This window comes from Ceratotherium simum, chromosome 21 (assembly GCF_057802395.1).
Source record: "Ceratotherium simum simum isolate JZ-2026a chromosome 21, ASM5780239v1, whole genome shotgun sequence".
NCBI lineage: Eukaryota > Metazoa > Chordata > Mammalia > Perissodactyla > Rhinocerotidae > Ceratotherium > Ceratotherium simum.
The window spans coordinates 5463305-5475933 of record NC_141920.1 but is presented as its reverse complement, the minus strand read 5'-3'; the positions used below and the strand labels follow the sequence as shown (position 1 = coordinate 5475933).

Below are 12629 nucleotides of genomic sequence, written 5' to 3'. Positions count from 1 at the left end.
CCCCCAGCCACCCTCCTCGAGCAGCAGACCCCTCAAAGGTGGCTCAGGAAAACTTCTGGAACATGAGTAGCCGTGGGAGCATTTAGTTCCACGAGTTTTACAAACTGAAATTCACAGCCCACACTGCACACGACCTCGGACATTTGCCAGCTCTTGTTTTGTACAAAAACAACAGCGCTCTTCTTATTACTGCTGTCACTCCTGTGATGGCAAGGCATTAGACAGTCTGGAGACGGAGACGGGAGCGAAGGTAATTGGTTCCCATCACCCCAAGCAGCGCTATTAGGTACAATGTACAAATAGCTTAAAATTAAAGGCTGGCATCGGAGCCTGGTAGGTCCATAATGGAGCACGAAATGAACACAGACTCCCCTACTTCCATCAACACCCCCCCCAAGTCATTCGCAACCAGGACAGATAATTTAATATCGGATTCAGGTTAATTGCCATGTTTTCCTGCCTTCCTGCCTGCCAAGGGCCACCGTGGATTTGAACTCTGAAAAGTTACCCAAGTCAGCTTTGACGTGCAAACATTCCGAAGGGGAGCTAAGTTCTGTTCTTCTTCTTGGAGCCAAACCCAGACTTGACTCCCTGAAAGAACTTCCTCATGATCAAGTCCGTCGGGGCCGCTGTCCTGCACTTGGCCTTCCAGTAGTGGAGGAACATCCTCCGCTCGCCGTGCTCGCGGTGCAGGCGGTGGGCGATGGACATGGGGGTCTCCCCCTTGGCGTCTTTGTCGTTGATGGAGGCCCCATGGCTGAGCAGGAGGTCTATGCAGTCTGACTGGCCCATGGCTGCGGCCACGTGCAGGGGTGTCCTGCCCACGGGGGACTTGCTGAGACAGTTGGCTCCTGTGAAATAAGAGAGCTGGCTGAGGGACGGCCACCCTCCCAGCCGTGAGGAGCACCTTCAGAAACACATTCGGGGGGGGACACGGGAGGGGCTGAGGCTGCAACAGGAACACTGGGGAGAATTAACAACTGCTCCCCACCCCAGCCCTGAGGGGGGGGGGGCACTGACACACTCCCCCAGCATCCAGCACTGCCTCTCCCCGAGTCTGCTCCTCTTATGGCAGCCAATGACCTTTCCCAAGTGCCCATATCATTTTCCGGCTCAAATCCCCTTGCTGATATCAACCGCCTTTGGGGTAATGTTTTAGGTCTTTACTGCTCTCTCTCACCCCACCTCCCCCTTATCACTCCAACATTACCCCCCAGTGCTCTTCCTCCCCTCCCTCCATGCTCCAGTCAGACCAGCCTTCCATCTTTATCCCTTAAAGATGCCCAGCTCCCTCAGCCTGCCCCAGGCCCTTCTCACATGCTGTTCCCTTTGCTAACAACACTCTCAGCCTATATTTTTTTCTGGGCTAATTCAATCCTTCTTTAGGTTTCCTCCATTTCCTCAGGAAAACCTTCCTCAGCACCCCCTCTCCATGAATCCCCCTGTGTATGCTCAGCAGACACCCTGCATCCTCAGAACATGCCGTGCATGACCGACCATGGAATTAATTTTTTGTAATAATCTGCCGACTTCTCTTCATAAACTCCACGAGGGCAGAAAACACGCTTGTTTCGATCACTCTTGTTTTCATCCCCAGCACGTAGCGCGCTGCCTGGAGAAGACAGGCACCCGGGAAATGACAGACGACGGGCGGCCTGACTCGTGGACAGATTTCACTGTGACTGAATTCCTCACTGCCTCCCGCAGATGGATGGGCTAACGACAGGTGTCCAATGTGGACTTGTTGAATTGAATCAAATTCTGGGTAACAAATATCACAACACAGAAGACAAGGCAACTCGGTTACACGCACTGACGTTTCGGCAGCCAGTTTTTATGAGCTATGGCTGGTCAGGGCGCTAAAGTTTTAAATAGGTTCTCGTAACGCCCGGCCTCAGCCATGGCGCCTCTTCGCAGGGGCTGTCTGCAGAGGACAGAAAAGTTTGCAAAGCTGGCTGTAATTTTTTAACTGGCGCTTTCAAATACATCACAGTTCCATCAGAGTGAAAATGACTTTTCATGAGCTTAAAGGACTGCTGGGCTCTGAAAGCCCGTATTTCATCTCACAACAGGCGAAGTGCAGACAGCAGTGGAGGAGGAGGAGGGTACAGCCGGGAAACCTGCACGCGTCGCAGAGCCATGGGTGTTTGGTGGAACGTGGCCCCGCTGTCCCGCCCAAACACCTGGGGTGTTTTCCACCTTGGTTGGTGGAAGCGGGGACACAGCAGAGACTGAGTGGAGAGAGGCTGGGGTCAAGGCCGCAGGCAGGAAAGGAGGGTCTAATTTGGAGGCGGGTTGATATGGGAGACCCTCGGATGAGGCCCCCTCTGAGCCTCGAACCACTGACCACGTACCACGTCACACATTCTTCCTTTTCCCCAGGAAGCCGGGGGCCTGAGCTGTCTGCAACCATTGTCCATTGTTCTTGAATGATCTGTACCTCAACCAGTGGGCCTCTTTTCCCAAAAATATCCTACATCCAGGGAAGATAAAGTGTACTCCCATGGAATCTCATGCAAAGCCCTTTAATTCGGAGACAATGCAGGCTAAGGCTTCTATTTCCGTCCAGAGAGAGAGCAACTTGCCCTGTGGTGGAGAAGAGACGAAAGACGGCTTGGGGGGAGTAATTCCAAGGTTGGGAGAAAGCAGACTGGCAGCCTGCTGACCACCAAGAGGACAGTGCTGGCTGGAGCCAGGCCCCTCGGATCACTGCAGAAACCCAACTTCAGGTGGGGCAAAAAGCACACAGACAGTCTGCGAATGTCCCCAGCAGTGTGTCTGGGTGGACAGAACAAGTCAGGAGGCCCTTTTTTGGCTGTTCCTGTGCCTTGGTGTCCTCAAAGTTCCATCTCCCCACAACGGAAAGACTCTTGAGACTGGCTAAGAGAGGGGACACAGCCTCCGATTAGCATGTCCTAAGACACCTCAGACAGGGATTGAGTGGCCCGATGGGGACCATGATTGGTGGCTGACAAGATTTGGGTCCAGGAAACCATTGCTGAAGAGACCAGGACAAGCGACTCTGTCCTCCCTATCTGCCCAAGACCCCTACTCTCAAGCATGCTCAGCTGTCTGTCAGAATTACCGTGTTCTAGAAGGTACTGCACAGCATCCAAGTGACCTCTGTGTGAGGTAATATACAACGCCACGAACGCTCTCTGAGATATCCAGTCCTTCCACTGCTCGTCTTCAAAATGCTGCGAATTTGTAGTTCTGTAGAAAGAATCTTCAGCAACACCAAGGCAAGAGAGCTGGGCAAGATAACAGAGTTACACACAGTGGGTGTGAGCTATTTCAGAAGGCAATGCAGCTGGCTGGGTGGGTGTCTGGACAATCGGGGGGCAAGGCCTGCTCAAATGCCGAATGAGGGCTTGTGACGGGAGCAGAGAGAGGCAAACTCTAAGTGAGAAGTTGGAAAACACCCAGGGGAGGACATTGTTTAAGTCTCTATACATGTCCAGGAAATACGAATTTACCATCAGGCAGGCTCAGGAGGCAGGAAGTTCTTCCTGTCAGTGTTTTGAAGAGAGAAAATAGCTTTTTGGGTGTCCAGAGGAAGGCGGTTGTGGCCATTAAGGAAGATACCAGCCAACACGAAATGGCCTCCCCAGAGGGGAACAAACTTCTCTGGACTCTTGATGAATTCTGGTCTTCCGATCTATTTTCGGGCCCATTGTCTCTGTTAACTTTTGGAACACTCTGAACTCTGCTCATGGATGAATAATAGCCCCATAATATAATCCTCTCATGGTGAATTAAGACTCTGAGAATGGGAGGAAGACTATGGGCTCCAACAGGAGGCACCGTCCCAGATGCTGGGCATTCGGTGTGGGGTGTGGGGGACACAGGGGTGATGGCAATGCTGACTCAACAGAGGAGGGAATGACCCCACATCCAGAGCAAGAGCCAGAAAACCCAGGCACAGACCCAATCGTTGGTGGCAGAGGGAAGGCAAGGGAAGGCTGTGGAGGAGAAGAGCAGGGAAAGGCCTGGAAGGGACTGTGCAAACAGCTGGGATGGGCCCCACTCTTCCTTCTAAGGTGCACGCAGCTCCCACGCGAGAAGGTTGGCTCCTGCAGACCTGGCCCTGCCTCCCAGAGTCCACCCACCCTTCCCAGGGTCCCAACACCCTCCCACACCCGGCCCTCCCAGACCCCTTTCCCAGCCGGAAGTAAACTGTCTCCTCTTCTCCACAAGCTCATAGCTTTTCTTCCAAATTTATTTTATAGAAAGAACACACACTTGCCCCCCTGTGTCTGAGTGATTCATCTTCCCTGTTGGGTACACACCCTGATTTCCTCCTTCTTCCCCCCACGGCCCACCCCAGAGCCCAGCTGAGAGCCGAGCACAAGGCCCGGCAAACAGTAGGCACCTGCTGTGTATCCAAGCAGTGCGTGGTCTTTCCCCCCTAGTGGGGACTGACCCCCGTCAGGATTTTTGCACCATCGAATGCTCTGGGCCGCGCATTTCCGAGTTATCTGGAGTTCTTCACTCACTGTTAAATTAGGTTTTCAACTTTACGAAATGTACACATGAATAGAAAATGCGTTTCTCTGATTCCTTCCGAGAGGGCATGATTGGGTGATAAATCACAGATAAGTGAACACAGTGAAATCGCAAATGCAGAGAATGAATGGAAACACTGGGCCTACATTTGATCATTACGACACCAGTCCTTATTATCTTTTTTCTCTATTCTGAAACTTTTACTCAAATATTCACGTTAAGGACTAAGTGATTTTCCCCACGCACACACAATTTACAGTTGCTTCAGGAAGTGTAATATCCATTTAAAGAAGCATGAAAACACCTTACTGGGATCTCCGTCCACAGCCGCCAAAACCAGTTCCGTCCATCCATCATAATGCCAGATACATAATGAAATAATTCCACCAGGAACAACATCATGGAACTTCAGCGTAGAATCATCCATCAAAACTCCTACAGGGAACAATTTTTTCTTTAAAAAAAAATTGGTATTAAAGATAAACTATTACATTGCTTAAGTGAAGACATTGTCTGACCTTGGGTACCACAAAGATAATTTTAGAACCTTGGGCACTGATATCATTTGATAACTCTGCATGAGTCTGTTTGTGGTCGTTAATGCTTTTTAGAAAATTAATTTGGCTCAGCTCAAATAGAAGCCAAACCAAAAAAAAAAAGAAATGGCAACAATTTATAAAATTCTGTAATTATAACTTGTCCTATTGCAAAAAACACCAGTCAGTAAAATCATTTTACAAGGCAAACTCTACAAATAGAACTACAACATAGTTATACAAGTTATATACATTAACCTCAAATGCTAACTCTGGTTAATGTTGTCATCAGTCAGCTAAAGAGGTAACAACAATAAAAATCTGTCAGATCTTTCAAATTATAGTCTATGGCAGCGTTTCTCAGGCTTGGCCCTACTGACACTTCGGACTGGATCATTCTCTGTGGTGGGGGCTGTCTCTGTCCTGTGTGTGGTAGGATGTTTAGCAGCATCCCTGGTCTCTTACCCACTAGATGCCAGTAGCAAGCTCACCTAGCTGTGACCATCAAATGGCCCCTGGGGGACAAAATTGTCCCAGTTGGGAACCGACTGCAACGTAAAAATCGTCATGGTGACATTCACCATAATCTGGGTTGGGGAGGTCAGCACCCCAAACAGCCCCTTACTCATAGGAAAGAATGGGGTGGGTGGATCTACTCACACTTCATAAATTCAGAATCTTTGGGAAAGACCATCAGAATTAGTAGAAGAGGATTCTAGAACATTTTAAGAAAGTGAAGTTGTATTTAGTTTACCTTTTTAAATACACACACATTTTCTTCCATGGCCACCTATAATCTTGCTTAAGAATAACAGAATAACTTGCCTTCCCCATAAGCAATGCCACAGATGTCAAGTCTCCTCTCTGCTCAGGTTGGACTATCATTTATACCAAGCGGAATCCATGAGGTTTTTGGTTTCATGATCAAGTGATTCCTAAGTGCCTGTACTAAGTACCTACATTCTTCCATCCTCACGACAAGCCAGGTTTGTCATCTCCATTTGCTAACGAGCAAAGTGGGGCTCGCAAGGCTGGTAAATGGCATAGCCGGGACTCCAACCAGACCTGCCTTCCCTCCAGCACCCTGCACCTGTCGCTCTGGGCTCTGCTGGCACCTTTGGTTACCAGAAACTCCGGATGGTGTATGTAAACAAGGAAGAGTGATGAGCAAATCTGTTAATTAGGGTCTTAGTTGTGGTTCTAACACAGAGGATAATCAGTAATTAGCCTAACTAAGACAACTTGACTTCCTAACGACTTCGAAAAAATGGAGTAAAGCTGTGTCTCCCTGAGACGGAGGCGAGCGCAATTCACGCGTGCTGAACAGCCCTCCCAGAACCCAGAGCACATTCTCTTTTTACAGGCAGGCAGCAACTGCCTTCGGCTCAGATGAATACTAATTATCACCAGCTAAATAAATTCTTGGAGCTGACAACAGACGTGTAAGGGCAATCCTCATCCATGAATTTGCTCACCCCTCTTGGATCTGCGTCTCTCAAGGTTTTCACACACATTATCTCATTTGATCCTCCCTGGCAGCCTTTGAGGTGGGGAAGGAGGCATCCACTGATTATTTATAGGCAGAAGCCCAAATTTCTTCTATCAACCTAGTAGCACCTTCTCTCTTTCTCGCGTGCTGTCAATGGTGAGGATTGCAAACGCAAGCGAGGTCAACCTTCCACAGTTGCTAAGTGCCCGCTGAGTGATGGGATTGTGACATCAATGTCCAGTCACTCCATCTCTTTCATTCCCTCTTAGCTTTCTGGAATTTATTGCTCAGCATAGCTCATCAGCAAAAATAAATTAACAGAACGTTTTTCTGTGAGCCAAACATTGTTAGTTCAGGATACGTAATTTTCAAATTAACTTGTTTTGGAACCCTTACTAAGTCCTTCAACAGCTCACCTCATCTTTAGCATGTTAAACGCAGACTGGGTTCGAGATACATTTTTTCCAAATAAAGCCTCAATAATGCCCCAAAGCATCTTCCAGATATTCTCATAGCAAAATAAATACATCACGAGAAATGCTTAACCTATTTCCAAGAGAGCAAAGGAAAGTATTTTGGCCCTCAATACACATTTTGTGTCTCCCGAGTCATTTCTGTCTAGAGGGGAAGTGGCATTGAGCATTCTAGAGCTAAAAGGGCTCTGCTTCACAGATTAGGAAACTGAGCCCCGGAAGGGCAGCGTCTGGGAGGACAGAGCTGGCTGAGCCAGGCTGCTCTCAGCGCTCCGTCTGTCTCCATCGCGCCCAGCCCCTGCGGTATGACTGCAGTCTCTGCAAGATTGCTCTTCAGTCTCTGTGCAGCAGCCCAGAGTTTTTATATCTTCCTTTTCTTGAAGTGTTTTTGTACTGATGTCAACCGGGTGGGGAGATGATGGAGCCCAGGGGCTTTGCTCCTGTTCTCATATCCTAACTATTGTAGGGAGCGGGACAGGGACAGCCAGGTCCTCAGGCTGAGGGAAGGAGACTGACGGAAGGAGAGATTGGGCTGCAGGGCCCTTGCCCTCCACGGGGTGCCTCCCACATGGGATTTGTTTGGATTGGGGGCCGTGGGGTCCTAATTTAGCCACAGTGGGCTTTGAGTGCTGGGTTCTGATTGCAGCTGGGCTAGCTTTGAGCTCCTGACGTGGACAAGAACACGGCTGAGATTCGGGGTTCTGATACGGACTGGATTAGTGCCAATATTCGGGGTTCAAATGTGGATAGGGTCTGCTTTGAGATTTGAGGTCCTGCTGAGGACAGAGTGTGCTCTGGATTTGGGGTTCTGGTGAAGGCAAGGTCTACTTTTTATTTGGGGGTCCTGGTACGGAAAGGGTCTGTTCTAGGATGTGGAGTCCTTGTGTGGGCAGGACTTGTTTTGGGATTTGGGGTTCTGACTTAGCTCTGGGTAGTGTGGCAACCGAGGGTAGGGAATTGGACAGGTCTGCCCTGGGATTTGGGGGTTTTGATGGCGACAGGTTCTGTCCTGAGATTTGGGGTCCTGATACAGACAGGGTTGGGTCCAGAATTTGGGGTCTAGTGTGGATAAGGTGGGCTAAGGGGTTTGGGTTTCAAATACAAGCCGAGTTTGCTTTGAGTTTTGGGGTTCTGTTGTGGGCAGAGTCTGTCTCATGCTTTGGAGTCCTCATGAGGGCGCTCTGCTTGGAACTGGGGTTCTGGTATAGTCATGCTGAGCTTGGCAACTGGCTTTCGGATATGGGCTTTGAATTTTGGGGTCCAGATGTGGGAAGAATTGGGGCTCTGGCTTCCTTACATAGACAGAAATGGCTGATGGATTGGGGTTCAGATGCACAAGTGGTTAGTTAGAGATTGGGGGCTCAGAACTGGCATGTCTGCTTTGGGATTTAAGGTCGAGATCTGGGTAGAGTCTGCTCTGGGATTTAGGTTTCTGTTGAGGGCAGGGGAAGCTTGGGGATTTTATTTGAAGTTCAATCATGGGCATGGTTTGTGTAGAGATATAGGGTCCTGGGGAGGCAGAGTCTGTTTCAGGCTTTAGCATCCTTCAGTGGACACAGCTGCTGAAGGATTCAGGGTTCTGATGGCCATACGGTTAGCCTGGGGATTTGGGGTTCAGTCTTGCCCAAGTTTGTTCTTGATTTGAGGGTCCTGAAGTGGGCAGAGTTTCTTTCAGGCTTTAGAGTCCTTGCATGGACCCAGTTGCTGGAGGATTAGGGGTTCAGAGGGGACATTTGAGGTTCAGTGTTGGGCAGGTATGTTCTGGGTTTTGGGGTCCTGAGGTGAGGAGGATTTGTTTCAGGCTTTAGTGTCCTTGCGTGGACACAGTTGCTGAAGGATTTGGTGTTCTGAGGTCGTCATAGTTACCCTGGAGATTTGGGGTTCGGTCTTGGGCAGGTTTATTCTTTGTATTGGGTCCTGAAGGGGCAGGGTTTGTTCTGAGCTTGAGTGTCCTCTCGTGGACACAGTTGCCAGAGGCTTCGGGGTTCTGAGGTAGTCATGGTTACCCTGGAGATTTGGGGTTCAGTCTTGGGAAGGTTTGTTCTGGGTTTTGGGGTCCTGAGGTGGGCAGTTTGGCATCCTTATGTGGACATGGTTGGGCTGGAGGACTGGGGGCTCTGGTGTCCACAAGCCCAGCACAGGGACTTGAAGTTTGTTGGAATTTGGGGTCCTGAGGCGAGCAAGTTTGCCCTGGGTTGTGGGGTCCCACTGAGCACAGGCTTTGTGCCAGGCTTGCAGTCTTGTGTGGGCACTGCTGGCTGTGGGACTTGGGTCCCTGATGAAGACATGGGGAGCCAGAGGGTCTGGGTTTCTGAGGCGTCCTGCTGTGGCGGCGTCTGCTTTGGGATTTGGGTTCCTGACGTGGACAGGATTTGCTCAGGGCTGGCAGGTCCCACCAGACAGCTTGCTTTGGGATTGGAGCCCTAATCCAGGCAGAGTTTGTTTGTGGATTAGGGTCTTGCTGTGGACAGAGTTTGCCTTGAGATTTGAGGTCTAATTTGAATCCCATTTGTCTGGGATTGGGAAGTCCCTATCTGCCAGGTTTTGCTTTTCTATCTGGGGTTTCCAGGGTGTTGGGGTTTGTTTCCACATCTGGAGGTCCTCACGCAGGCAGGCTCCCCTTCGGGGGCTGCAGGTTCGGAAGGAGACTGGGCACCCGGGGTCGCGACAGTACACGTGGGAGGGAAGGGATGGGGCAGGGCCACCTTGGTCCAGGTACTGGAGCCGCTGGAGGTTGAAAGGGATGCCGGCCATCAGGTCCAGCTCCTCTTTGAGCTCCCGCACGGTCATGTCGCTGCGGCAGTCTGTCACTCGGAACATCTCCCCGGTCTCCTCCAGCAGCACCCGCACGACGAAGACGTCCGGGGCCACGTCGAGCGCCGGGCTCGCGGCCGGCGGGTCCCCGCCGCGGGTGCGGGCCGGGGGCTGCGCGGGGAGGGGCTGCGCGCCCCCCGCAGGCCTCGCCGCCCGCGCCCCGCCGCCGCCGCCGCCCGCCGCCGCCCGCCGCATGGCCCGCCGCCCGGTCCCCGCCGCCCGGTCCCCGCCGCGCGTCACCCGGCTCCACGCGGGGGCGCGTCATCGCCCCCGCCCCTGGGGCCCCTCGCGGACGGCCGAGCCCCACTGTGGCCCCGCAGTTAACGAAGGCGCAGCTCCACTCGGACGCGGGGAACGGGTCTCAAATAAGGGCACAGCGCACAGGCGCGTCCTGCAACATTCGGGAGATTTATTGAGATCAATACAGAGGCGTCGCCGAGGGGCTGCGCGCCCCCCGCAAGCCCAGCTGCGCCCACGTCCCCAAGTCCTTGCAGTTTCCAACTGCTCTGTGTCAGTTGCTTTAACCTGGAAAACGAAACGAGGTGGCTCCTGGCCGCCGTTGGGAAACTGTGACCTCTTCTCCATATCCGCTTAAAACACAATCTGCATAAGTCGGGGCCAACTACCTGGAGGAATTACGCGTGAATAACGCTCTAAATCATCATCGCGTGCATCGCCTAGGGAGTTGTAAAGTGCAGTCTTTAGTCACGCTTAAAAATCATATTTCTAGCATGAATGAACAAACCAACACTGCAGAAATATGACTCCTCTCAGCAGATCCGGGCCCGACCTGAGATGAAAAAACCCAACGTTTGGCCACTCCGGAAGTCAGAGATAGACCTTCGTGGAACTCTGCAGAGCTGCATCAAAATCCGTCAGTTTTGAAAATGCTATCAAATTCCTGGAGTAAGAAAGGCGCTGATAAAAACACTTAACAAGGGAGTAAATGTCCACTTGGCCAGAGGCTGAGATGGTTCCACTGTTAAGATACCTTTCAAGGGAGCTCCATCTGTGAGAAGCCCATCTTGTGCTTTTCCCTTAATTCACGGGAGAGGAGGCCAACTGTTCAAGTAAACAGGAAGCTTATGTGTCAAATCACAAACACTCAACAAGACCCCACAAACAATGAATACACAAAGAGCTAACGGGTGGGGGAAGCAACAGGAGAGGACGGCAAGGGACAAGAACAATCTTAAAAAATCTCAGTTGTCACCAAAAAAAGCATAAAATGTGAGCTTTAAACATACATTTTGCAGAGAAATTACAGTCATAAAAAAATCTTTGCATTGGAAAGGCATTCATATTAAATTATAGAAAATTTTTAACGTATAAGCTGAAATTTTAAAGGTTAGATTATTTACCAAGGAGTCTCTACAATCTCTATGAGCACGTTTATTTAGCATGCAAATTCTACACATCACAACACCAACTGAAACTAATTTTTCTTCCTTAAAGGAAAATTAAGCTCTGCACAGAACACAAGATTTCAGTTGAATAATTCTATTTGCTGCTAGATCAACAGATTGTAACAATATGACAATCGCAATCTCTAGGCAATAAAAAAAATTAAAAATTGTTTGTTACTGAAGCAAAACAGTATCTCCATCTATGTACTTTAGGCAAGTATTGAACACAAGAGGGACCGATTTTTTTTTCCTTAATAAGTAGCCTCCAACTTATGCACTCACTCTTTGCCGAAGTTTGCCAAAAGGCTGCCCTGGGTTACAATGTGAAATTCTCACACATGTGCCTTATTTTCTTTGGCACCGTATAGATTCCTTCCTTTCTTTTTAAAGAATCAGCTCAATGGAAGTTGAGGGAGGGGGAGAACATCCTGTATACCAGGAAATTCAATATATAGCTCCAGAAATTTTATTTTAAAAAAAGATAGAAAAGACAGATGAGAAAAAGATCCAAGGGAAGAATGGAAACAGCTGACGCCCTTTGCAGCTGGCTCTTGGACCACCCCACCACCACCACCACCAAATGGGCTGCTCCTTCCTTCCCTTATGCTTGCCTTTGAGAAGATAAAAACAGAAACAAGAAAAATAACATGAGCATACATGTATGCAGAATTCATCAAATGTTTCTAGAACCCTGAATTATTAATTAATGAAAAACCTGTTTAAATCCTAGAGTTTCTTTCTCTTACTCTAAATTTTAAAAGCATGAAATTTAAGTTCTGTGCACTTAAGTCAATTTGAAGAGTATCATAATTTAACCCCCCAAATCACTGGTATTTTCAGGCAAGAATATGGTCTGATCAAAACTATGGTTTGCTCTTTTTTGTTAAGATTCTAAAGCATTAGATATAAAGCCAATATCCAAGCATTTGGAGGATCAGTTTCCCTCCCGAGTTCGTAAACGTACAGTAACATTTCCACATAAGAATGCAGAATCTGCCTGCCTCACGCCTCTATCCAAGGCCAGTACACATCTTTATGAACACAGTTCCTGCAACAGGGGAGGGATGAGTGTGTGAGGAAAGTTCCAAGTACAGTTTGTAACAAAAGTACAATATTAGAAAGGTTGCTATAAATCACTCTTTAGTAGATTTCTTTATCACATTTTTGAAAAGTAAACAAATTGGGCTATATTTGTAGCAACTCAAAAGTGGGGCATAAATTTAAATGATGTATTTGTTCTGTTCACTGATAGGAGGCTAATATTACATTAATATATTTCCTTCCTGTCAAGAGTTATTTATATATGTACAGTATTTCCGTTAAAAATAAAATATAATACCATAAACTATATTTTATTGGACAGCATAAGGGAAGCCAAATATGCAAGTCTATTAAAGACTTAAAA

At 48.9% G+C, this 12629-nt stretch overlaps 1 protein-coding gene across 1 annotated transcript; it reads right to left on the bottom strand.

The window, feature by feature from the left end:
* Positions 1–546: 546 nt before the first annotated feature.
* ANKRD60 (ankyrin repeat domain 60) lies at positions 547–10013 on the bottom strand. The gene is made up of 4 exons (XM_004430531.3): positions 9710–10013; positions 4811–4941; positions 3086–3251; positions 547–851 (listed from the first exon to the last, which is right to left on the bottom strand). Exons 1-4 carry the CDS (start codon positions 10011–10013, stop codon positions 547–549), a joined length of 906 nt encoding a protein of 301 aa, XP_004430588.2.
* Positions 10014–12629: the final 2616 nt, after the last annotated feature.

Coding starts and splice junctions, on each gene's coding strand:
- ANKRD60 (XM_004430531.3), bottom strand. CDS start 10,013: ATGCGGCGGGCGGCGGCGGGCGGCGGCGGCGGCGGGGCGCGGGCGGCG. Junction 3,252..4,810: donor TGGACGGAGATCCCAGTAAG/GTGTTTTCATGC, acceptor TATCTTGCCCAG/CTCTCTTGCCTTGGTGTTGC. Junction 852..3,085: donor GCAGTACCTTCTAGAACACG/GTAATTCTGACA, acceptor CTTATTTCACAG/GAGCCAACTGTCTCAGCAAG.